General features: G+C 35.5%; 1 protein-coding gene and 1 pseudogene across 1 annotated transcript; both read left to right on the top strand.

The window, feature by feature from the left end:
- Positions 1-12960: 12960 nt before the first annotated feature.
- LOC121466602 lies at positions 12961-13893 on the top strand (annotated as a pseudogene).
- Positions 13894-25345: 11452 nt separating this feature from the next.
- LOC121466410 (olfactory receptor 4P4-like) lies at positions 25346-26275 on the top strand. Its single transcript, XM_041680106.1, has one exon. The coding sequence runs from the start codon at positions 25346-25348 to the stop codon at positions 26273-26275; it is 930 nt and encodes a 309-aa protein (XP_041536040.1).
- The last annotated feature ends 1260 nt before the right edge of the window (positions 26276-27535 follow it).

The following is a 27535-nucleotide window of genomic DNA, read 5'->3' as shown; positions in this document are numbered from 1 at the left end:
CCCTACTATCATTAGGCTTACTAGAGAATACACTTACCATATATCAATGATGATGTAATGTAATCCAAGAAGGCACATACCAAGGCCATCATACACCTGTTGTTCAAAAAGGCCTACGCTATGGAATAATCCTATTCACTATATAATTTCTATGACAAACTAGTGTGGTTACTGGGATTAAAGGTGTGTGTCATTGCTGCCTGATCTGTAGGGCTGGCCAGAGTTCCTGTTTTACTTTTCTGATCCACAGGCAAGCTTTATTTGTTAAAATACAAAGGAAATGACACTGCATAGACATTTCCATTTTCTGATATCTTTTTCAATTTCTTTCTTCCAAGACTTAAAGTTCTTATCGTATAGAACTTGTTTTCTTTGGTGTTACCCCAAGATTCTTTATATTATTTGTGGCTATTGTAAATGGTGATGCTTGTCTGATTTCCTTTTCAGTCTGTTTATAATTTGTATAGAAAAGGGCTACTGATTTTTTTTTAGTTAAAATTGTATCTTGTCACATTATTGAAGGAGTTTATCAACTTAACAAGGGATTAATGGATTTCCTTGGGAAGGGGAAATAGATGAAATGTCTTGAATAAACTGGGGGTAGGAGGGAAGTAGGTGGGAGGGGATGTGCAGTGAGAACATGAGGGAATGAGATGGTCTAGTTGGGGGAGGGAGAAAGTAGGAGAGCAATGAAAGAGATATCTTGAGAGAGGGAGCCTTTGCAGGCTTAGGGATACACTTGATACTAGGGAAATCACAGGAATACACAAGGATGACCCAAGCTAAATGTAACATGAATAATAAAATCCCAGAGACAGATATCGAGATTCAAGCTGAAGATCAAATCAAAACAGGCAAGCCACTAAAGAGATTTTGCCTCTACCAAAAACAAAGGGATGATTCTGCAATGCTCTGCACCAATCTCAGACTCCACACTCCACTGAGTTTCTGTCCTTTTCCCCTTTATATTCCCCTCTCTGCCCAGCCATATCATTCCTGTCTCCACCTCCTTAGTGTTGAAATTAAAGGCATGTGATCCAAAGTGCTGGGATCACCTTTGTGTGAGCCTGTATCTCTTTTACACAGATTGAATCTTGTGTAGCCCAGGATGGCCTTAAACTCACAGAGATCTATTTGTCTCTTTATTCATTTCCTGCTATTAAGGGTGTATATACCACCATTTCCTGGCCTGTATTACTGGCTACTATAGTTACTTTGCCCTCCTATCTTCAAGCAAGCTTTATTTATAAAAACACAAATAATATAATACTATATTTCCCCCTTTTGTCTATAATAATAAAGAAGACTATAACTAATATAAGGAAAACTATATACAATAACTATATAAAATATGTACAGGCAATAAATACATAAACAATATCTAGTCCATTTGCATTTGACAAATTCAGGGAAAATACTCAATTACCTAGAATACCTGGCTGATTCCAAAGTCTTGTATCTAATTTACTTTCTGTCATAATTGGTTTTGGAGCAGGCAGAGCTTGTAGCTGAAAGTTAAAATGACAGCTAGGTCAAGTAGTAAGTACGTACAGATATTTTACCTAGATATTGTTTTGTGTGCTTTTTCTGTTGACTGAACAAAAGTATGGACCTCTACCAAAGTTCTACATTTTCTAGTTCTTAAAATTAGAATCGCTTATGTTAAGATTTAAAACATTTAGAGATAAATATCTGGATTGCTTAATTCTTTTACTAGAACTGGGTTTATAAAATTCTTATTATTTCATTGTCATATCCTTTGTGTACTCTGTATAAACATGTATGATTATTTTAAGTTGTGTGAATGAACTCCTGTGAGTGTACTTTCATTTATGTATGAAGGAATATTAGAGGAAAACCTAATACAACCACATTCATAATGGAATACAGTTTTCATCTGTCTTACAAAGTTACTCATATATGTATAGATGTATGTGTTTAGAATAATGAACTTTAACCAGAATTTTTCATGAAATATGTCTTAACTTTTTACTCTCTCAACTCTACTCTCTCCTTCCATACCCACCCAACTTTATGTTCTCGCTCTCTCTCTTGAAAAAAAAAAATTCACAGCATACAAGCAAATAAGCAACAAGTTAAAAAATGACAAAACAAAACTAGCAGTCAATAAAGAAATTTTTTTAAACAGTGTCAGTAGATTCAAAAGTGAGCCTATAGTGGACAAATACTAATAAAACTGGAACAAAAACACACACACACAGACACAAAAACACAGACACACACACACAAACACACACAAAGTTCTTGACTCCTTTCATCATCATCTACTTTTCCAAAATAAATTTGAATAACCTTAGTTATCAGTGAGAGAGACAGTGTACATTAACTTTAACATCCATTTCTTTTGATCTTTTAACACAAAAAAAACAGTGAAGGAGGAATGAATATTCCATTGCTTTTCTGTACCAAATTATAGGGATAAGTCCCGCCCCTTAAGGGGCGTGTTCGCCTCGGGCTAATGTCTGCCTATAAATTTGGCAAGCAAGCTCCGAGCTCTTGCTTCTGCTTTCCTGGTCTCCGTGGGAACGGTGGTTCTGTAAGTCTATTTCTACATTAAAGCTATATATATATATATATATATATATATATATATATATATATATTTTTACACTCTGTCTGCATTCGTTTACGCCGCTACATTTTGGCGTCCAACGTCGGGCTATTTTGCCCCCGACTCAAGCGGGTAGCCCGCTAGCTAACACAGCACCCTCCCGGGTGCTGTTTTTCAGTTCGTGACTCCAGCCCCAGTGCCGAGTCCAAGACTCACTCAGCGACACAGGCCCATTCTGCCTGCCTTGGCTAAGTTTTGCAGCGGAACCACACTGCCTGAATTAGCAGAAGCTGAAGTACTTGCGGTTTTGCAACAAAAGCTGCCACAGTGTCAGATTTGGTCTGTTACAAAGTGACTTGGCCGGTTGTGGTGGCCCACACTGGTAGGATTTGCTGAAGGAGGCAGAGGCAGGAGGATCACAAGTTTGAGGCCGGCCAGGCAGTGGTAGAGCATGCCTTTAATCCCAGCACTTGGGAAGCAGAGGCAGGCAGATCTCTGTGAGTTTGAGGCCTGCCAGGACTTGGTAGTGCACGCCTTCAATCCCAGCACTTGGGAGGCAGAGACAGGCGGATCTCTGTGAGCTCAAGGCCAGCCTGGTCTACAAGAGCTAGTTCTAGGACAGGCTCCAAAAACACAGAGACCACCACTGGCAGGAACCGATCATTGCAGGTAAAAAAATTTTCTTTTACAAATAAAATGTCTGAACACATTACTGTTCAAGAATTTAATGATTTTTTTAATTGTACCATGTGGGAGATTTTACAAGAGGTGTCTATCACCCCACATCTATGGATCCTTCTGGGATTCGTAGTTTTCATTGGCACCAAATGGTTTGATAATAGAAATATGATAAAGTCTTTACGAGACGAATCCAGGATTCTTAAGGTAGAGATTGAACGCTTAAAAACAATTGAGAATGACAACAATCTTCTCAAGAATCAGTTTGAAGTTCTCCAGGCTGATAACAATCTTCTCAAGAATCAGGTTGAAGTTCTCCAGACTGATAACAATCTTTTCGAGAATCAGTTTGACGTTCTCCAGGCTGATAACAATCTTCTCAAGAATCAGGTTGAAGTTCTTCAGGCTGATGTTAAGGAGAAATTCATTACTATGGAAGAGGGAACAGCTGATCTGGACCATAAGATTCAGTCCCTTTCTGTAGGAAATGAAACATTAACTGAGAGAATCAAAACTGCTGAATGTGACAATCGGATTTTGTCTAAAGCTTATGACAGATTGACGGAAAGATTGTCAATACAAGAAGGCATGGTTTATGCCATAAAAATTATGTCCAAAGATGAGATGTTATCTCTAACGGACAAACTTCATACTTTAGAATCCTCAGTGAAGGCTTTGGAACATAATTCTGGACAGGAGATTCAGACATTGCAGAAGGCAATGGTGAATAGAATTGAAAAGATTGAGGAATTTCTAAATTCTGATGAGGAAGAGCAAAGGGTAGAAAGGCAAATTTTAACTACATCTGTGGGTAAGTCTCTCCGGGACAATTTCCACAAAGCTCTACCTACAGCTCTACCTGCCTTTCCAGTAATAACAACAGAGAAGGTGATTGGTTCCAAAAACCCTAGGGTCATCAAGGAGGATACATGGGAGCCTGTGCATATGAATGATCTCAAGGAAATAAAACAGGCTGTCATGACTTTTGGGATGCAAGCCTCTTTTGTTAAAGAGATGCTAAGATCTTGGGCCACGACAAGCAGAGCAACCCCCTCAGACTGGCTCCAGCTGAGCTCTGCAGTACTCGAGAGTGGACCGCAATTGAAATGGAAATGCTTATTCAGGCAAGAGGCTAGACTCTTAGAACAGCAGGAAAAAGCGAAGGGAATTGACATTTCCCTAGATCAAATTCTAGGTGAAGGGCTCTTTTCCGATCCTCAGGAACAAGCTAATTTGGATGAAAACACACCCTTCCATGTGTACTACAGGAGCCTTAAGGGCTTGGGACAGGGTACAAGACCCCGGACAGAGAATGGAATCATTTGTCAGAGTTAAACAGGGTCAGAGAGAACCCTTTAGTGACTTTTTACAAAGATTAACTAAGGCTGTACAAATAGGGATATCTTACCCAGAAGCAAGACGTATAATGATTGAGTCTTTGGCTTATGAAAATGCAAATGTGGAATGCAAAAGGATTTTGGGGCCTTTAAAGCTCAGATCAGCGCCTTTGGAAGAATGGGTCTTGCATACACTCAATGTTGATACATTTGATTATGGCACTGAAGCATTGGTAGAAGAAGCAATTTCCAATGGTAAAAGGAGACACCAGAATACCAAATGTTTTAATTGTGGAAAAATGGGTCATATGAAAAGGAATTGTAGACAACAGATTTTCAGAAATAATAATAATAATAATAATGCATCTTCCAGAAATAATAATAATAATAATGCATCTTCTAGAAATAACAGAAATAGGAGGACTCAGCATTCAGGTTTATGTAGAAGATATGGAAAGGGCAGACATTGGACGAATGAATGCAGGTCTACAAGAGATAGACAAGGCAACCTGATACAGCCGGGAAACGTGAGAGGGGGGGCCTCACAGGCCCCCATGGCAAACATGGTTCAGTCATATCCAGTTTCTGCAGAGAACATGCCTCATCAGGACAATTAGGAAGCCCTATGCCTACTGTTACAAGCAATAATGATCAGAAAGATAAGTTACGTTTGTTTTGGCAAACTTCTATAAATGATCAAAGACCTAAACTGAGAGTGTGTGTAAATGGCATTTTTATTACTGGCCTGCTGGACAAAGGTGCTGATGTAAGTATCATTACCCCAGAATCTTGGCATCCGTGTTGGCCTCTTCAGAATGTAAATGTTCAGCTCCTGGGAATTGGAACCCTATCTCGAGTAAGGCAGAGCATGAGATGGGTTGAATGTATAGGGCCAGAGGGACAAATAGGAAAATGAAAGCCATATGTAGCCAATATCGCAATGAATTTATGGGGTCGTGACCTATTACAACAATGGAATACTGAAATTAACATTCCTGCTAAATCTAGAGCCTATATTTCTGAGAATAATATTAAGAGATATTACAAACGGAGAAAACCGGCCATTCGGGCTGTACAAGAACAAGCAATTGATGTCCCTTCAGAGATACCAACAGCCTTGCCTCTAAAATGGTTGACTGAGAAACCAATATGGACAAAGCAATGGCCTTTAGCTGAGGAAAAGTTACAGGCTTGAGAACAGCTGGTACAAGAACAATTAGATGCTGGACATATAGAAGAATCTACCAGCCCTTGGAATTCTCCTGTATTTGTGGTTAAGAAAAAATCAGGTAAATGGAGAATGGTGACAGATCTCAGGGACATCAACAAGTTTATTCAACCTATGGGCCCTCTGCAATCTGGAATTCCTTTGCCCTCTTTATTACCAAAAGGATGGCCTCTCATAGTTATTGATTTAAAGGATTGTTTTTTCACTATACCTTTGCAAAAAGAAGATAGAGAAAAATTTGCCTTCACAGTGCCTACTTATAACAATTCTCAACCTTCGAGGAGGTACCACTGGACCGTCCTCACCCAGGGTATGTTAAATAGCCCCTCCCTGTGCCAATATTTTGTGAACCAACCATTGCAAATAATACGCAAGAAATTTCCCAAATCTATAGTATACCATTACATGGACGACATCTTGTTATCCGATTCAAACATGGATACCTTGAACAGACTGTTTGAAGAAATAAAGATACTTTTACCTAAATGGGGATTGCAAATCGCTCCTGAAAAGATTCAGAAGGGAGATTCTGTTAATTATTTAGGTTATAAAATAGGTTTGCAAAAAATTAAGACACAAAAAGCACAAATTAGGAGAGATCGCCTACGGACTCTTAATGACTTTCAAAGACTGTTAGGAGACATTTCCAGTCTACGACCAGCTATTGGAATAACACCTGATTTAATAATTCATTTGAACAAAACCTTGGATGGTGATAAAGATTTAAACAGTCCCAGAGAATTAACAGCTGAAGCAGAAAAGGAACTGACAATGATTGAGGAAAAATTACAACAGGCACATGTGGACAGGGTGAATCCAGAGCTCGATTGTATTCTCGTCATACTACCATCAAAAATTTCTCCTACAGGAATTTTAATGCAGAGAGATGATATTATTTTGGAATGGATCTTTTTACCACATAAACCAAGTAAGAAACTGAAAACTTAAGTGGAAAAAGTCTCTGAGTTAATTATAAAAGGCAAGCTGAGACTTCGTCAACTAGCAGGCATAGACCCAGCAGAAATTATAGTGCCTTTCACTGCTGATGAACTAAAGAAATTATGGGAAGATAATGAACCATGGCAAAGAGCTTGTGCTAATTTTTTGGGAGACATTAATAACAACTATCCAAAAAGCAAGCGGCTTAACTTCATAAAGAGAACTTCTTGGATTCTTCCTCGAATCGTCCGTGATGCTCCAATAACTGGAGCCCGTACATTCTATACTGATGCCAATAAATCAGGGAAGGCAGGTTATAAATCAGAAGACTTGGATAAGGTGGAACAAAGTCCGTATACTTCTGTCCAGAAGGCGGAATTATATGCCATTCTTATGGTGCTAAGGGATTTTAAAGAACCTATTAATATAGTTACAGATTCACAATACGCAGAAAGAGTTATTTTACATATTGAAACTGCTGAATCTATACCTGATGATACTGAACTAACCTCATTGTTCCTCCAGGTTCAAGATTTGATCAGGAACAGGCTTTGCCCTATGTACATAACACACATCCGATCCCATACGGGTCTGCCAGGTCCTCTAGCACAAGATAATGCAGAAATTGATCAATTATTGATTGGTAGTGTGCTACAAGCCTCTGAATTTCATAAAAAACATCATGTTAATAGCAAAGGTTTGAAGAAAGAGTTTTCAATTACATGGCAACAAGCTAAGGAGATTGTAAAGAAATGCCCTACTTGCTCTTTCTATAACCAAACGCCACTGCCTGCAGGGGCTAATCCGAGGGGCACCGAAAGGAATGAAATCTGGCAGATGGATGTGTTCCACTTTGCAGAATTTGGCAAATTAAAATATGTACACCACACCATAGACACATATTCAGGTTTTCAATGGGCTACTGCCCTGAGCTCAGAAAAGGCTGATTCAGTAATCACACATTTATTGGAAGTTATGGCCATCAGGGGTATACCTGCGCAAATAAAGACAGATAATGGTCCAGCATATGTATCTAAGAAAATGAAACGCTTTTTTGATTATTATATTATAAAACACATTACAGGTATACCAAATAATCCTACAGGTCAGGCAGTTATAGAAAGATCAAATCGTACTATAAAGGATATGCTGAACAAACAGAAAGGGACTGAAAATACCCCCAGAAATAGATTACATAATGCTTTACTAACCTTGAATTTTCTTAACGCTAATGAGAAAGGAACGACAGCAGCAGAAAGACATTGGATAATGGAAAAGTCTGCTGAACTAAATCAACCGATTTATTTCAAAGATGTGCTGACCTCTCAGTGGAAGCCAGGAGATGTGCTACGTTGGGGAAGGGGTTTTGCTCTTGTTTCCACAGGAGAAGAAAAATTGTGGATACCATCAAAATTAATAAAGTTTCGATTTGAAGAGGAGAAACCTCTTGGAAAGGAGAAATGACAACTCATCCACAACGATGATATTCATACAGGTGGTAAGAAAAACATAAAATGGGGGCAGGGTTCTGTTCTTATCTCCACAGGAAAACACTCATCTTTGAGAAATTCAAGGGACCCTGGATGTTTGGATACTGACAGATGGAAAAATACCTGCCCAATAGGAAATATCAAGACAACTGAATGGGTTGTGTAAGTAATATTAAACCATATTTCTAAATTTATAAAGCTGGTTTTGAAGTTGGACTCTGGCTCAGTCCCTCTCCAATTCCAAGCCTGTTAGTAAGAGAAAAACCCAGAGTTTCTGGAGTTTCTGTCTCATGTCAAGAGCCATGATATGGGACAGAAAGAAATATGAGTTTAGAAAACATCTTTGCTTTTCTTCATATCTATCATACTTTTCATTGAATATATCTATCATGTCTTTCATTGAATATATATATATATATGTGTGTGTGTCTATATATGTCTATATGATTAATGTTTAAGTTTTTCATAATGAACAATGAGTTTTTCCTGAAGTGACATTTGAAGTTTCCAGGAAGAAGATGGGGCCCCATAACAACAACTTCACCTGGTTGATATGACGTCATGATACTGATAGCGCTACTACAAGACCTGCTTTGGGTACCAGCTGCACAAGACAGTTCCAACTTGGTTAGCTGAAATGGTGCACATCTTATACAACATTTTGGCCAGACCTGCACGAAAATACTCAGAGACTATTTGCAATTTTAAAAGACATTATCTTGAAATTTAACCATCATTTTACTTTCACAGGATCCCCCAGAAAGAACGTCGCCCCTATGACAGCTGGAAGTAATTCTAGAGAACGACGTCCCCTCTCCCAGTAAAGTTTGCCCTTGGGTTTAGGGACATCATTTAGGGGTTGATTATAATTAGTATATGATTGAGGGTTGGGAGAGGAATTTTATAAGCTCAGGGATCATTTTGAAAAAAAAAAAGAGGGATGATGGGATAATAGACAAATATATTGGTATAGATTGACTATTGTACGCATGCATGTTTCTACCTCTGTTTAAAACATTTTTATGTATTGACATATATTGTATTGATATATATATTGTATATATTTACCATATTGCAGTGTACATTTCTACCTCTGATTAAGATACTTATATACTATTTGTGTATTGATATATATTTACCTACTGCAATGTATATTTGTACATTGTTTATATTTGGAGGTCATTGTCCTCATTTGTTTCACAGTCGTTTATTGTCTTAGTCTTTAAGTTAGATAGATATTGAGAATTATATAGACTAATTGTCATCTAAGTTTGTCATTTATAATTAGACTAATCAGGTTCTTTAGATATATAGAGATTATACTCAGTATAGATAGATAATCTTCAATCTCTTCAAAGAGCTGTAGAAAATGGCCTTTAATCTAACTCAGAGTTTCGTGATAGTGAGACACAATTGCTCCTGGCAACACCGCTCTATTCCCGAGAGAATGTTGAGCACCAAAAACACTCCATCTGGAGCCTTTCTATTTGGCAGAACTGGCCTTTGGGCAAAGAAATGCCCATACCTCAACCACTGACACAGATACAGAGCGTGCATCAATGGATAAAACAGGACTGTCATATCCTGCCAAGACAGGGTAAGATAGTTTTGAAAAGTTCCTTGCCTTTAATAATGGTATGTCAGTTATGTTAGGCCTTAGCCAAAATTGGTTGACTCAACGTTGCAAACGAGACTTTGGGTGATTGCCCAGGTAGTCAGTTGTCTCTGTCAATTGTTGCACATTTTGGATATATCTCGTTTGTTGAGTAGTGTTTATTCCCTTCTCAGATCTTTGACTGAGTTGAAGATTATATAATTGTAGTTACTCTTCACATTATTTGGACTTCTTGAGATAGAATGTTTAGCAAAGCTTTTGTTCTCAATATTGTTTGTTGTATTTATTATTTGTTGTTATTGTATGTAGTTGTATTTGGTTTAGTTCTGTCTTATTTAGACAAAAAGGGGAGATATAGGGATAAGTCCCGCCCCTTAAGGGGCGTGTTCGCCTCGGGCTAATGTCTGCCTATAAATTTGGCAAGCAAGCTCCAAGCTCTTGCTTCTGCTTTCCTGGTCTCCGCGGGAATGGTGGTTCTGTAAGTCTATTTCTACATTAAAGCTATATATATATATATATATATATATATATATATATATATATATATATTTACACTCTGTCTGCATTCGTTTACGCCGCTACACCAAATAGTCAAAAATAATTCATATCCAAATCACAGAATTCACAAGGGACTGCCTTCTGTCTTTGTTTTCTTCCCTGAACTACTTCATAGCATTCTGAAGTTTCTATCTCTCTCTGTGTTGCACACACATACACACAGAAAAAGAGACAGACACATACTCTCACACTTTTATTTTTTCTCTACTCTGCAGTATCAGGAACCCCTCTGAAGGAAACTCAATGTTCTTTCAGTGATTCTCAAGTTTTCTTCATGCTCTTCAGAGAATAGTATTCAAACAAGTAAAAAGTCATTGAGGCTCTTTGGATCTCATCATCATACTGGACTCTAGGGACAAGGTACTCAGATAATGGCTACTAAAAAATGAGAAAGTGAATTGTAGCCTCAAAATTCACAAGAGGCCTGAGAGAAGAGTAGAAAGTTGGACAACTGAGTAGTGCTGTGCTATAAACATCACTTAGGGAAAGCTCATGAAAGAAGGGATAGCCCTGCATTCAAATTTAAAGATGGTATGATTTATTTTGTTTGTACTTGACTCTTGTATGTTTATAGAGATAACTGTATATCTGTGAAGATATAGTTTTAAATATTTCCGTGAATGGTATTTTCAAAACATTCTCATTAATTCTCAATAAGACTGGCTATAAAGAATTATCAGCTTTCCAAACATAGGATCATTTTACATTGACTGTAGAAATATAACAGTGTGAACCCATAACTATTTAAATCTTACTCTCTAATCAAGTGGTTGATTTTCCATGTGGAAAAGACAAATGCAATCTTAATATTTTTCGAGAATTTACATTTGTTAGGCTCTTTTATATTTTTCCTTTCCATTCACAGGTGTTATGTCAAGAAAAGTCAGCAAGACGAGCTAGTAAGAAGGGTAGGCTGTGATAAGGAGTAATGTGAAAATAATCAGAAGAGCAGCTGCATTTCATGTGCTGGTCATTTTCAGACTACTGACCCGCCATTGTAAGTACTCAACATTTAGTTTGTTAGTTATTAATTCAGGAGCTATCATCTAGAATTAAACCCACAGACTTGAAGACTGCTTTTATTAGCAAATTATGTAATTGCTAGACATTGTATTTGCTTTTCTTTTGGAAAGCATTATTTCTACAAATGAAGCATAAATTTCAACTATACATTTATCCATTCATTTAAGTCTATAAGACTTTTGTGGAGGTGCTATTGCTTGAATACATTTCGTTTTTAGTTAATTTTATCATTAAATGGGAGATAAGGAGTTGTTGGGAAGATATTCTTGGAACTTGAGAAATTTCAGACTTGCCATTGTTAATGTTGAAAAACACAGTTAAAATTGAAATTTTAGGTCAATGTACTACCTATGATTTTTAAACCTCCTATTTTAAGTCTCAAATAATTACAAAAATTATTATTAATAAATTTATAAAATATGGAAAGTGTGGACGAATACTCTCTGCATGATTTGCAATAGAGTCCGGTATGATTATTAAATTAGCAATCTAGGTTTCATGTATAAATTCCTTCTGTACACTGTTTAACTTTTGCTAGCAGAACCAGAGACGTGTGTGGTTCCTACCCTTTTAATATTTTAACATGAATAATAAATAATAAAGACTATTATATGTGAGTGCAAAAATATATTATGAAATAAATACAAGCTAAGAGTGCTTTTACTACAGAGTTTGCACTTAATTTATATACTTTCTTCTAATTTGTTGTTTATGGTCTAATTCTATCTATTCCAAATTATCTGTGATTCTCAGTTATTTTTCCTAATATGTTTGGATCCTTACTGCTTATGATTCTAGAGTTTACCTAACAATAATATTTGCACTAAAATTTTCATGAGAAACACATGTAAGTTTACTTTCTTTTCAAAATATCAATAAGGAAACTTAAGCATATTTTACTTTTTAAATTATTTTTAGACCACATCCCACATAATGCTTTTTATTATCTTCTACAGTCATTCTCATCTCTCTACCTCCTTACCTTGATATTTCATGGAATTTTTTCCATCAGTCATATAACTAACATTTAAATAATTTTTCAGCATACAAATATGAATCTATTACTACATAAAAATACAGATAGCTATACTACATCAAATTGGAGAAAAAATACTCCTAGCATTCATCACAGTTTCAAAAAATATGCAACTAAAATCAAAATTAAAATGCACTCTCTACATTATATTAAATCATTTTCCTGTTTCAAAAACTTGTGCATAATAATACAACATTTTATTTTTTTGAAAAATAGCAATTTTAATTTATATTTTAACAACTAAGATTTTCTTGCTATTACTTATATGACAGGCATTAGGGAAAATTGATAAATAACTGTTTGAAATATCAAATTTTTTTTCCAAATACTAAGGCAATTATATTTATTTGCAGATTTTCTTCTGTGGTTTTTCACAGTAGTAACTACTTTTTATAACACCGATGTAGTTGTGATAACATTAGAAATAATTTATCTGGATCCTTTTCACATAGATACTCAATTATTCTTGCACAGACTATAGTAAATGGAATGCAAGAAGAATATATCAGAATTCTTTCTCATGGGTCTGTCTTCTAAGCAGAACATACAAGTGTTTTGTATGTTCTTCTCATTCTGTTACCTCACCATCTTGTCTGGGAATCTACTGATCCTTATAATAATTAGATGGAGTTTTCTGTTCAATAAACCAATGTACTATTTCCTGAGTCACCTATCTTCCATCGACATCTGCTATACTTCCTGTGTGACGCCCAAATTGATTGGGGATATGTTAGTGAGAAGAAAAACCATCTCGTACGAAAGCTGCATGCTGCAGGTGTTTGCTATGCACTTCTTCAGAATGATTGAAATCTTAATCCTGACAACCATGGCCTTCGACCGTTGTGTGGCCATCTGTAGACCTCTACACTACATGGTCATCATGAGCAGACCCAGGTGCCATATCCTGATGTGGGTTTCCTGGGTTGGTGGAGCTTTCCACTCTTTTTCCCAGGTTTTTATGTTAATATGTTTGCCCTTCTGTGGCCCCAATGAAATTGACAACTATTACTGTGGCATTTTTCCTTTGCTGAAAGTTGCCTGTACTGATACCTATATCACTGGTGTCCTTGTGGTTGCCAATTAAGGAATTGTTGGCTCAATAATATTTGTTCTCTTGTTTGGTTCATATGTGGTTATACTGTTCACGTTAAGGAACCACTCAGCCGAAGGAAGACGCAAAGCTCTTTCCACTTGTGGATCCCACATCACTGTGGTTATTTTATTCTTTGGGCCCTCCATCTTTGCCTACCTTAGACCTCCTACCACGTTCCCTGAAGACAAAATCTTTGCCCTATTTTACACCATTCTTGCTCCTATGTTCAACCCCCTCATCTATACCCTAAGGAATACAGAGATGAAGAATGCCATGAAGAAGGTTTGGTGTCAGAAGACATTCTCAGGAGAGAAACAAAATTAAGCTGTGTTATTCAAATGATGTTAAAATAAAATGGTGCACAATTGTTAAAGTGACCTTATCAGGGACAGCAATTAGTGTTTGAACTGTTCAAACTTTGATCAATCATAAATAGCAAAGATTTGAATATGAAAAATAAGTACTAACAAATATTTCACTGTGCAAACCTAGTAAGAAAATGTGCATTGAAGTTATTATAGGTTAAAGAATAGAGACTGTATTGTATAAAAAACTTTCCATGTGATGGAGGAAGGTCATTGGTTAAATAAAAAGAAACTGCTTGGCTCTCATTGGTTAGAAGATAGGTGGGAGGAGTAAACAGAACAGAACGCTGGGAGGAAGAAGAAGTGAACTCAGACTCCACAGCTCTCCTCTCGGGAGCAGACACCTGAGAGAGACGCCATGCCCCGCTCCAGGGCAGACACACGCCATGAAGCTCCGACCCAGGATGGACTAGGGTAGAATCTTCCCTGTAAGACCGGTTCTCACAGATTATTAGAGATGGGTTGATCAGGATATCAGAATTAGCCAGTAAGGGCTAGAGCTTAAAGGGCCAAGCAGTGTTTAAATGAATACAGTTTCTGTGTTATTATTTCGGGGCATAAGCTAGCCATGTGGGCAGCCAGGCGGCTGGGGTGCCAGGGATGCAGCCCCGCCGCCCTTATTACTACAGATTGGTGCCCAATGCTCACAGATTATTAGAGATGGGTTGATTATTTAAAATCTTACTAGTTATTTGATGTGATTTGTTTCATGATGATAAATATTTTTGTAGTACAATTTATAAATAGAATGAAATTGCCTTCAGAAAAGATGGCTTAGTGATAAACTTTATATTGTGACAGGATTTGTAAATTATACTTATATGGTGAAGCTCTGAAAAAATCATTTTTTGTATGAAATAGTGGGGGTAAAAAGGAAATTCAAGTGATTATGATACAAAAAGTTCATCATGAATCATCTGAGATTTGCTAGCCTGTGTATCTCCTTATGAATGTCACAGGCAAATAAGACATCTTTATTGATGGCACAGTCATAGACACATACAATGAGTTTACAGATGTTTTCAGCTTTAGGGTTAATGTACGATCTGCTCTTCAACTATTCTGATTCTAGAAACACTGAATGAGAAAATGGAATTTATTGTTTTTCATAATATTTTTGCTGCTCTAAAATTATACTACATGTTTTGGAAGAAAAGCACATGTCAGATTGTGTATGTACCCTTAAATTAGAAAGGTTTCAGGTGAGCTTAATCAAATGATATAGTGCTAAGGAATTTAAATTTTCTCTTTTTAGATTGATCTACCTATTTGTATTTGTATGAAGTATACATGGTTTACATTAATGTATTTTGGTTCCTCGCCTCCTTCAGCCCTGTTGCTGGCCTCCTACACTCTTCTGTTCTGCTTTTTAAATAATACAGTCTATTTCACTTATAATCTTTACTACCTCCAACTCCTCTATTCACCCAATTTCAGTCTCTCTCTTTCTCTCTCTCTTTCTCTCTCTCTCTCTTTCTTCTTCTTCTTCTTCTTCTTCTTCTTCTTCTTCTCTACTTCTTATTCTCTCTCTCCATCCCTCCCTTCCTCCCTACTTCCTTCTCTCTCTTTCTGTCTTTCACTAAAATATGGATATCCAAAGGAAGACAAAGTAAATAAACAAACAAAAATAAGACCAAGATACCAAAACAAAACAAAAAGTCTACAAAGAAACATGAAGTCCATTTTGACTTGACCAACTTCTCTGGGAAATGGATCCTATTCTGGAGTTCGATTGATATACTTAGTGGCAATCCTCTGGGGGAGAAAACTGATTTTTCCCTTCCCCCACAATTACCAACTGGAAATAATTTCTTTGTTAGGGGAGATTTTTTGTGTCTACTTCCTCTTTGTCATTATGGAATTTTCTCTGGAGTGAACGTGTACAGGTCTTAAATCACTGTCATAGTCTATGTGAATTGTGTATCAGTTCTGTTGGATCTGAATGATATTCTTTCTTAGCCACATTTACCACCTCTGGCTCTTAAAACATTTCAGTATCCTCATTAGCAGGATACAGAGCCTCTCTAGAGCCTTGAGAAGACAATTTGTTAAAGACATCATATTTAAGACTGAGTGTTCCAACGTCTCTCATTATCAGCACACTGTCCTATTGTGGATCTTTGTTTTGAAAACCATATTGTATAAGAGGAGGCTTCTCTGATGATACATTTGTTGGATGATGCACAGATTTACATATATAGCATTTGTCTCTGGGAGTTATTTTATAGCTATGTTCCCTTGGAATAATAAGGGTGGTAACTGGTTCTTGACTTTCCAACTGTCTGTCTGCTCCATTTGCCTTCATTTGTTCCAAATTCCTTCTTCCTTTATAGATTATAGTCTCTATATCTGCCTTTCTGCTTTCCTATATTTATGCCTTTTCCCTAAAATCCCTTTTCCTCAGTTTTAGTGGAAATCATCTGCCTTGCCTGGCAACAAGAAACAACACACACATTTCATGGTTGATAGTATTTTTTCATCCATTTTCAGAGTATTCCATAATTTCTATTCCTGGGATCTAAATGAACACAATTCATCATATAACCAAACAGATTCCATTAATTATAATTAGCTGGAATTAGTGGAGCTAACAGAAAAATGTAATATAGTTACTTATATGGAAACTCTTAAGTATATCAATATTGACTAAGTTACCATCCCCTAGGGTCAGCTATCTCCAGCTTATATACATTCATTTTGTTATAAATTTCAATTCATATTCTCACATAGGTAGCAACATATCCCATTTACATTTATTATGAAACAGTCCATGGACTAGTCAGTTCAATGGTCAGGCTCTTTCATGTTGGAGGTGTAACTCATGTTGCTCAGAGCTACCTAACAAAATAATGTGTAGACACTGGAGCATGGGTGGTAACCTTGGAAACTTTCTCTCCCTATATCTCAGTATCTTCCTCCTCCAATCCTTCCTTCCATTTGCTTTAGATATAAAATGCAGGTTTTATCATGAAAGATATAATGGATATGCCACCTTAGCTTTTATATGTATAAAAATCAAACCTAGTACACTAATGATTTTGTGGTTGTCATTACTATAAGTATTATAATTAAGGAATTTCTGGTCTATTTATATATCAATAGGTACATTTACATACCTATTTTAAATAAATTTGTTTTTTACTAATTAAAAGCATAGACAAAGTTCCTTCTTCAGTCCCTAAAATATGATTTTTAAACTTATGCTTATTAGAGATTTTTAAGAGAAAAAATATTTTCTTAATTATCTTGAAATATTCCTATACAATGTGTGAATATATGTTTGAACAGAAAAAGGTAAGGCGAGAGAGACAAAATGAGCATGCTTGGAATAAGAAGAGTAGAGTCAGAGGAGACTCCAGCCAGATGCCAAGGAAGTAGGACAGGTAGACATGAATTAATAAGCCTTGAATCATGTGGCAAAGCATAAATTAAAAATTAGGGGAGATGGGGAGAGAGAAGGGAGAAGGGGAGGATGGGAGAGCTTGGGGGAGTGGGACGGTTGGGATGGAGGAATGGTGGAAAATAAATAAGTGGAGCCTCCTGAAACTAAGAAGCTTCTGTAAAGCAAAGGACACAGTCAATAGACAAAAAGGTAATCAAGCTACTGAATGGGAAAAGATCTTCAACAACCCCACATCAGACAAAGGACTGATCTCCAAAATATATAAAGCACTCAAGAAATTAGACATTAAAATTCTAAATAACCCAAATAAAAATTGGTGTACTGAACTAAACAGAGAATTCTCAAAAGAAAAATTTCAAATGGCCAATAGATACTTAAGGATATGTTCAATTTCCTTACTATTAGGGGAATGAGAATCAAAACAATTTTGAGATACCATCTTACACCTGTCAGAATGGCTAAGATCAAAAACACCAATGGTAGCCTAAGCTGGAGAGGATGTAGAGTAAGGAGAACACTCATCCATTTCTGGTGGGAATGCAAACTTATGCAACCACTTTAGAAATCAGTATGGCGGTTTCTCAGAAAATTGGGAATCAATCTACCTCAGGATCCAGCAATACTACTCTTAGGAATATACCCAAAAGATGCTCAATCATAATACAAAAGCATTTGTTCAACTATGTTCATAGCAGCATTATTTGTAATGGCCAGAACCTGGAAACAACCTAGATGCCCCTCAACTGAAGGATGGATAAAGAAAGTGTGGCACATTTACACATTAGAGTACTACTCAGCAGAAAAAAAAATGACAAATGATATATTGAATTTTGCAAGCAAAGGTATGGAATTAGAAAACACTATCCTGGGCTAGGTAACCCAGACCCAAAAATTTGAATACGGTATGTGCTCACTCATAAGTGGATACTAACAATAAACAAAGGGCATTGATACTGTAGTTCATGATCCTAGAGAAGGTAAGTAATAAGGTGAACCCAAAGAAACACATATATTGGACTCACCTGGGAATCAGAAACAGACAAGATCTCCTGACAAAATTAGAAGCATGCAGTTGTGGGGGAGAAGGAAGGGTAGAAGGGAAAGAGGAGGGGAGAAGGGTCGATTGAGGAGAACTTGAGGGACTGGAATAGTCGAAATGGAATAAGAACAGATATGACAGCAGGAAAGAGATATCTTGATTGAGGGAGCCATTATGAGGTTACCAAGAAACCTGGCTCTAGAAAACTTCCCAGGAATCCACAAGGATGACCCCAGCTAAGAGCCTAAGCAATAGAGGAAAGGGTGCCTGAACTGGCCTTGCCCGGTAGTCAGACTGATGATTATCTTAAATATCACCATAAAACCTTCGTCCAACAACTGATGGAAACAGAGGCAGAGAACCTCATTGGAACACTGGACTGACTTCCCAAGGTCCAGTTGAAGAGTGGAAAGAGCAAGGAGGTCAAGACCATGAGGGGTTCACCCACTGAGACAGTTTACCTGAACTAATGGGAGCTCACATACTCCAGCTGGACTGGGAATGAACGAGTATGGTACCAAACTAGTCCCTCTGAATGTGGTTGACAGTTGGGGCAGACTGAGGGGTCATTGACAGTGGCAGTGAGATTTGTCTCTACTGCATGTACTGGCTTTTTGAGATCCTATTCTTGTTGGATGTATACCTAGATGTATTAGGAAGGACCTTGGACTTGTCACAGGGCAGGGTGCCTTGCCCTCCCTTAGGATTAGAGCAGGATGGGTTGGAGGGTGTGTGAAGGGAGTTGGAGGAGGGTAGGGAGTGGGAATTTGGATTGGTATTTTTTAATAAAAATCTAATACATTTTAAAAAAGAAAAATAATGTATTAACTATACTTGGTGATGAATGAGAAAGACATGAAGAAATGACATATAAAAATGAAAGTATATCTTCAAAAATTCATTAAGTTTTCTAAAACCACTGAAAACAATAGTAAAGGACACTAGATATTTTTTCTACTGAACTTCTACTATCAATGATAAAAATAATCCCATTGATATAGAACTCAGAGATATTACCTTCCCTTTGAAAACTGTAGAGAATATGGAGTTGATCTGTCCTTTAAAAAAATCCAAATTTATATTGGTTTTCACCACAAAACCTGCATAAAGTTTTAAGAGAAACCAATCACTGACATCCAGGGGACTCAAAATGTCTGGGTTCTCTACATCACTAGCAACGTCATTTGTGGCTGGAAGACTATTTATAACCCACATCCAGTGCTAGTTTCAGCTTATCTGATAACTTGACTCTACAGGAAACTAATCTGGTGAGTTTGTGATGTTCTGAGGTAAATCCAAAGTGCTTATCAAAGAAAGAATCGATATATAGAATAAAAGACAAGTATCAATTTTAGATAATTTATTACTTTATAAAGTCTTCAGTAATTTTGCAAGTGTGTATTTCTCTTGAAATAATTTTAGTGATATAAATAGATACTATGATTTGATCTATTTGGATTTTTAACTCATTACATTTATCATAAAATTGTTTATTCTTATATGAACATGTCCCCTATTTCGGGTGAATATTTCATGATGACAGATTTCAATTATCTTAAAAAGAAGCAAGGTATTTTCTTATAAGTAAGTACTAGACTATACAGACTGGGAGATAAATACAGGAAGATTAAAGCATGCTGAAAAGTGTGTGGGGGAGTATTAAAATATAAATGTGGAAAGGTAGAAAATAGTATAAAGGAAGGGAAAATTGGATTCACAAAGATTGAAACATGAGGTCAGTTAGAATAAATAATTTTCTCTTCTTATTCTGTATAAATACATCATCTACTTTCTGCCTCCACTGTATAGAAGCTGATGCAAGTAAAAGTTAAACAGAGGCTTTGATTTGGAAAGGGAACTTACTTTGCGATAAATTCAAATGTTGCCCATAAAGATTATAATGTGACATTTCCCAGAGACAGTTGCACACAAGAGGGAAATTACACCTACTTTGGTAGAAAATTTCACATCAAAACCCACACTGGAACACTGGACTGAGCTCCCAAGGTCCAAATGAGAAGCAGAAGGAGGGAGAACATGTACAAGGAAGTCAGGACAGCGAGGGGTGAGCCCACCCACTGAGACGGTGGGGCTGATCTAATGGGAGCTCACCAAGGCCAGCTGGACTGGGACTGATGGAGCATGTGATTAAACCGGACTCTCTAAACTTGACAGACAATGAGTGCTGACTGAGAAGCCAAGAACAAAGGCACTGGGTTTTGATTCTACTGCATGTACTGATTTTGTGGGAGCCTAATCTGTTTGGATGTTCACCTTCCTAGACCTGGACCTTGGGCTTCCCACAGTGCAGGGAACCCTGACTGCTCTTTGGACTGGAGACGGAGAGGGAGGGGGAGAGGGGGTAAGGGAAGGGAAATGGGAGGAGGGGTGGAAGAGAAAATTTTTAATACAAAAACAAAGAAAATTATCACTAGAATGTATAGTAGTTCTATGGAGTGTTGACGAAGCATAACGTTATTCACAGCCTATCAAGTAATTCTGAAGCACAATTTGAAGCATGAAATAGAATCACTTACTTTCTCCCTTCTCCCAGAGGCAAGGAAAGGGATAAAAACAAATGCAAAACTCAAATTCACATAAAAAGAATTAACTTTAGTCAACTTATAAAAGCACTAATTAGCCAAATGGAAGCAACTCTAAACTTGACTATTTCTTTTTAGTTGCCTTCTTTGATATAGACTGTGTTGATGATCATGAAATTATTGAATGATTGTTTACGCACTAATTTAAATATTCTAAGTGAATTATTTGCATCACTCAACAAATATTTGAGGATTTATACTTAGCCTATACTGCAAGGGCCTTAAGAAAAACAAGAAGACTGGACAGAATTGTTTTAAGTATCCTTACTATACTGAGTTACACTTTCATAAACTTATCTAATAGTTGAAAATTATTTCAGACTAGCTAGCGCTGAAAATGATGATTGTAGCTGTACTACTATCTTCGGAGGAAAATATTTCCATGTCAAAATCACACAAAGTTATGAGAGGTCATTGGGATTCAAAATGGAATATGGGTACTTTTCATAGTTTTGAAGCATGTAAAGTTTGCCTCTTTTTTACAGGAATAAATTCACGAAAATAAAATACAGATCAAGCTTCCTGGTAAAAGGACTTAAGATGAAATGTTTGGGGCATTGCAGCTTTTTTTTTTTAAATGCTATAGTAGAAATTGATTTTTACAGCAAAGGTATCCAGAAGTTTTTATTTGCATTGGCTTATATTTCACTCTACTATTTTTAAATATAATACCATAAGTTAATCATTAGTATGCATTTTGATAAAATAAGTTTCCAAATATTTCTTAGTGCTTTTTCAATTAAAGTATTAGTCCCTTTAGGAAGCTTAGGAACATGGGGAATGGGAAAGATTGAATACCAAGGTAAGAGTTGTACCTACTGATACTTCATGAAAATAGCTTGACAAGGTCAATTTTTTTGTCTTGCTAAGACTATAACAAGCCCTAGTTGTTTCACTTCCTTATGTTTAAATATTGACTTCAAAGATACATTTGGGAATTTGGGGGAGAGTTTAAAATCTTAACTAAAATATTATTCTACATTATTAAATTTTTGTCACCATTGTACGTATTGAGCTAAGAACAAATCATTAAGAGAATTAAAATCTAGATTAGAAAATATGTCACAATTTTTTTGTGTCCAAACTGTAGTTCTTGCAGTTGCCATTATTGCTGTTCTAATGTCAGTGGAGCCTGTGTTTGAAAGATACATGACTTTTTACACAGAAGATGGAGGTCTAATATTTTGTTCATAAGTATATAGAATATGCAGGACAGAGAAACATATCTAGTTTATAGCTTTTATTGTCTGTATTTTTAGTTAGATATATTTTAAACACATTTTAATGCACCTAAGGGTAATAAGAGATTGCCTAAAAACACTGAAAGCTGTAAATATATGCGAAAAGAGAAGACAATTTTGAAAGTGGTTAGAGATTGCTGCTAAATTCTTTCTATGACTTTGATTATTTTCATTTTATGTAAGAAATTTATCTCCATGCCTAGAAAACTCTAATTTCAAAATTTTTATATGATATATAAACCTTTAGTGGGTTTTTGTGTTTTTTTCATGGAAGAGTCAATTAATTTTTACATTTCTATCTATATGTTTTCAAATCTACACCAAAGTAAATTGAACTATGATGAAATTTATATTTAAATTTAACACACAGGGGGGATATTCTTTTGTACACTTTTGAGCTTCACAAATTCTAAACATTAGATGGCAGTTAATAAGTAGTGAAAAGCACATGTCAAAATAAATTGAAGTCTGTCAAGAGCAGAATAAAATTTCAGGCATAGCCTTGAGGGAAAAGATAGCTATATATTCAAATCTATTTTGTAACTGTAATTATAACTTCATGTCAGATTTAGTAAAATATTTCTTCAAACAGGAACATTTTCTCTTCTATCAGTAAGTGAAAAGACAATGATCATTTAGTTTTGACCATGTATTGCTTAACAACACACCTTCACTTTTCAGAGATTCAATTTACATGTGAACTATAATTTTAGTTTTGTTTAATAATTTAAATTTCATTTACATAAAATTTATTTAAAATATATTTTATTGCTATGAACCTGACAAAGTAATGCTGTTGTTTGACTCATATGAAAAAAAAATTGACTGAGTTGCCTAAAGTAGTATTTTGAATAGTACCCAATGGGCAACAAGTGTTTACTTATGTCTCAGTAAAAATACTGTTATAAACGATTGAATCTAGTGGATTGGTTATAAGATAATTATGTCTTGAAATTACACTGTAGAAATAAATTAATTTTTTCTCAACATTAGTTAAAATTACAATGTTTTCATTTTCTGTTTTGGAAGTTAATATGGTCAACTTAATTTAGAGCAAAGAGAATGAAAGAAAATTTATAAAATGACTAGATGAGAAATTATATTTTAAAAATAATTAGAATATGCAAGAGATATTTTCAGTGAAGTTGATAATTTTACTTTGTGAGTCAAATTTATTATAAAGCAAGTGAATTATTGGTTAACTACTCTGTTATTCTTCCAACTCTGTTGCGAAGGATATAAAATTAGAAATGCTAGCAATTCTTAACCCACTATCTCAACTCCAAGATTCAAATCCTGTTGGGTGGTCATTTTATGATTGATGGATGAGTGAAAATTGTTTTACTGATTCTCTCTGTGACCTTCAATGAAAATCATTTTGTTATGAAAAAATAAAAAAAATTAACCAGGGAACTTAAGTTATCTTGTGACATGGCAATATCAATTTCTTCAAAGTCAGATTTACTGAATCTTAGAGTATTGATTCTGTACCATCAGAGTTTAAGTAAGAAGTTTAGATATTAACAATGTCTGGCTAAGAAATCACTAACCATTGATTAACTTATTTGTCAATCCCATTCTTTGAATGTTTATTTCTATATTGATTGCCAAATCTTATAAATAAACTTGCTTACCAAACAAAAAATAGCTACTTTCCAAATGTACATAGGGTAATATTTTAATATGTAATGTAGAGGTCAAATATATGCCAATACACACAATTTTATATAGATTATTTTCTGCTATATGTAATATCAGTGTCTTTGTAAGTTTGACAGGTCTCATAAGCTGAAAAATATACAAATTAGAAATATGGGTATTTCACTTAATGCATATAAGAGGAAATAAAATTATATTTATTTATATATCCTGCTACTCAGTATTCTATAATACGGAAAGATATAGATCATACCTGTATGACTTGCATAATTGTATGTAATTCATTTTATGAATGACCACCTGGTATTAGATAACCAATTAGGGCTTGTGTCCACAAAGAGGATATTTCTTTCACTTTTTGCATTCCTTAGTTGTCTGTAACTCTTTGTGTGGGTTTGAGGGGGAGACCTTCTTCTTCTCTATTATCAGGTCTGCTCTACCTTTCCAGATCACTTTTTAGGAAGACATAGTATTATGGTGTTATGGATGAAGTAAAGGATGGGCTTGACATTGGTTGGAGGGAATTACATAAAAGGGTAGAAATGATGTGTTTTATTTTGATATACAAATTTAAAAGAGCAAACTTGTAAAAATGGATTCGTTTTCCACTATACTTTTTAGGTAAATGACTTCCAGGTGCATTGCAAATTTAAACATTTAATTTGTAATAAAATTTCCACATATATAAATACTCTTTGATTACAAAAATATTAACAACATGGTACTAAATCACTTGCAATGATAGGAAAAAGGAAAGGAAAATTATTAATATTATTTTAAGGTATGATATTTTTAAATTGTGTGTATGTCTGTGTGTCTTTACATGGGCATAATATTTCTGGATCAGGTGAAACACCCCTTACAGATGCTAAGAATTGAACTTAGATCCTCTACAAGAGCCATACTCACTCTAATCACTGAAACACATCTAGAGACCCCTAAACAGTTATCCAAATTAATTTTATGGGCAGTTACTTGGAGTGCTTGATTTTACTTCACACAGGCACATGCGCATAAACACACACACACACACACACATACACACTGACACTTACAAACATCTATACATATAAGTATGCTCAATATTGTTTTATTTTCTATTTATCTAAATTAAAGTATAGCATATTTCATGAGTCAAAGCTTTTCTTTAATTTACAACTTGTTTTGTCTTATACTTTATTTTTAATAATATTTGAGGCTTAAAGAAACTTAAGCTCATAATTTACAGGGACTTAGTTATAGAGTAAAAAATTTTAGCAATTAGTCATCATTCAAAACCACTCTTTTATCATTTGACTAACTGAATTCAACTTTATACATGACAAAACTATCATAAAATCTATGAAATAGCTCCTCAAACATAGGTTCATATCAGTGTTAAATCATCAGTGATCTTTATATTGCTGACATTCATCAATGTGTCTGCCTTTTCAGGGACCTGCCATGTATTTCTACTGCCCTGCACTATGGAAAATGTTACTGTGTTTATTCTCTTGGGGCTTTCTGAAAACAAACATATTGAAGTCCTCTGCTTTGTGTTATTTCTAGTTTGCTACATTGCCATTTGGGTGGGCAATGTGCTCGTTATGATTTCTATCACTTTCACTCAGCTCACGGAGCAGCCTATGTATTTCTTCCTCAACTATTTATCCCTTTCTGATCTTTGCTACACATCCACAGTGACACCCAAACTCCTATCTGATTTGCTGGCAGAGGAGAAGATTATTTCCTATAATAATTGCATGACACAACTCTTTGTTCTTCATTTCCTTGGAGCCATCGAGATCTTCATTCTCACAGCAATGGCCTTTGACCATTATGTAGCCATCTGCAGGCCTCTGCACTACACCATCATCATGAGCAGACAGAGATGCAATGAAATCCTTGCAGTTTGTTGTACTGGAGGATTTCTGCACTCAGCCAGTCAGTCTCTTCTCATTACCTTTTTGTCCTTTTGTGATTATAATGAGATAGATCACTACTTCTGTGATGTGTACCCTTTATTGAAATTGGCTTGCAGTGATACATATAGAATTGATCTCTTTGTCATTGTTGATTCTGACCTAATTGCTTTGGTAACATTTGTAATTTTGATGATCTCATATATTCTGATATTACATACCATTAGAGTTTACCCTGCAGAGAGCCGTTCCAAAGCTCTTTCCACATGTAGTTACCATGTAACAATTATGGTCCTGTTTTTTGTGCCTGTTCTCTTCATCTACATTAGACCAAATATAACGCTCCCAGAAGACAAAGTTTTTGCTCTTTTCTACACTATCATAGCTCCCATGTTCAACCCTCTCATCTACACACTGAGGAACACTGAGATGAAGAATGCCATGAAGAAAATATGGTATCATCGAATACCTTTGCAATGGAAGCACATTCCATGAGAGACATGAAAAAAAATGTGTACATGTGAAAAGAAAGATTCTATACAACTCTCTCATTTTTATTTTTGCTTATGATATTTTAATAACAGTTCATAATTCCTGCTTGTGTTTTTTTCCTCCCTTCTTTTTGCTTTCAGTGTGACTTTCAGAGAATTGAGTTTCATTTCTCTCTAAAGTATATGTTGGTTTTATGAAATTTTGTTCTTTCATGGCTTGTTATTTAACTGGGACTTTATTCTCTCATCAACTATCACATTTTAGACTAGTTAAAGTTTTAATTGGTTCTGTATATTGGTCATCCCTGACACCATTGTGTATCCACAATCACAGTACTGAACATTAATCACTAATGCATAATTTGTTTACTTAGTAGAGGCACAGGATCACAGCATGTACAGGAAACTATTTTAATTCAATAATGCAGAAATTTTATTTCCTTATGAAAGCACAATTTTAAAAATAAAAATACTGAAATAAAGTTATATGTAGGGATCAAAGATTCTAAAATTAGATTTTATGTGATAATGACATAAACAGATTTTCAATTCTGTATCTGCATAGACTAATAAATAATATAATATATTGGTTAATGTGTCAACTATTATATAACTCTAGTTATCCAGAGTATCATTTCTGAATTGGTATATTGAATGTTCAGTAAGCCATTACAGCTTCAAGTTGAAACAAATCAAAGTTATGATTCATGGTAGTTTTCTGAAGTCAAACATGAAAATTATTGTGGAATTGCTAACCTAAATAGAAAAGGCAAGGTGTTTTTCTTTCCTTTTCTTTTCTCTATTATTTCTGAAAATTCAAAATCAAGACACCAATAGGTGTTATTTCCCTAGAACAATTTTTCTTGTCTCACTCTGTTTTGACATGGCCTTTCTTCTGCAAACATTCCCAGGGTTTTGTGTGTTCAAAATTTTCTTTAACATACTATATTCCATCATATTATATTTGGCTTAATCTACACAGTCTCATTTTGAATTAGTTATCTCTGTGTGGGTCCTAGCTTCAAAAAGATATTTTTAGATAGTGGATGATAATGATTCACTGTGTGACTTTTGAATGAACAGTTTAGTCTACAGTGGTATATGTAGTGTGAGAGAGTTATTTGCATATTTGTCCACTTTAATGTGCCCTTCACTATAAGATATAATCAAACTCAATGTTACACTAGATTACATGATAATGTGGTATGGGAGGTCTTTCTGTCTATGTGTTGCTTTTATTGGTTAATGAACAAAGGAACTGGCT

This window comes from Microtus oregoni, unplaced genomic scaffold (assembly GCF_018167655.1).
Source record: "Microtus oregoni isolate MIOR12 unplaced genomic scaffold, Mior012 000033F_ref0000390, whole genome shotgun sequence".
Lineage (NCBI taxonomy): Eukaryota > Metazoa > Chordata > Mammalia > Rodentia > Cricetidae > Microtus > Microtus oregoni.
This window is presented reverse-complemented; position numbering and strand designations above follow the sequence as displayed.

Excerpts from the sequence above, each read along its gene's own strand:
- LOC121466410 (XM_041680106.1), top strand. The coding sequence starts at position 25,346 with ATGGAAAATGTTACTGTGTTTATTCTCTTGGGGCTTTCTGAAAACAAA.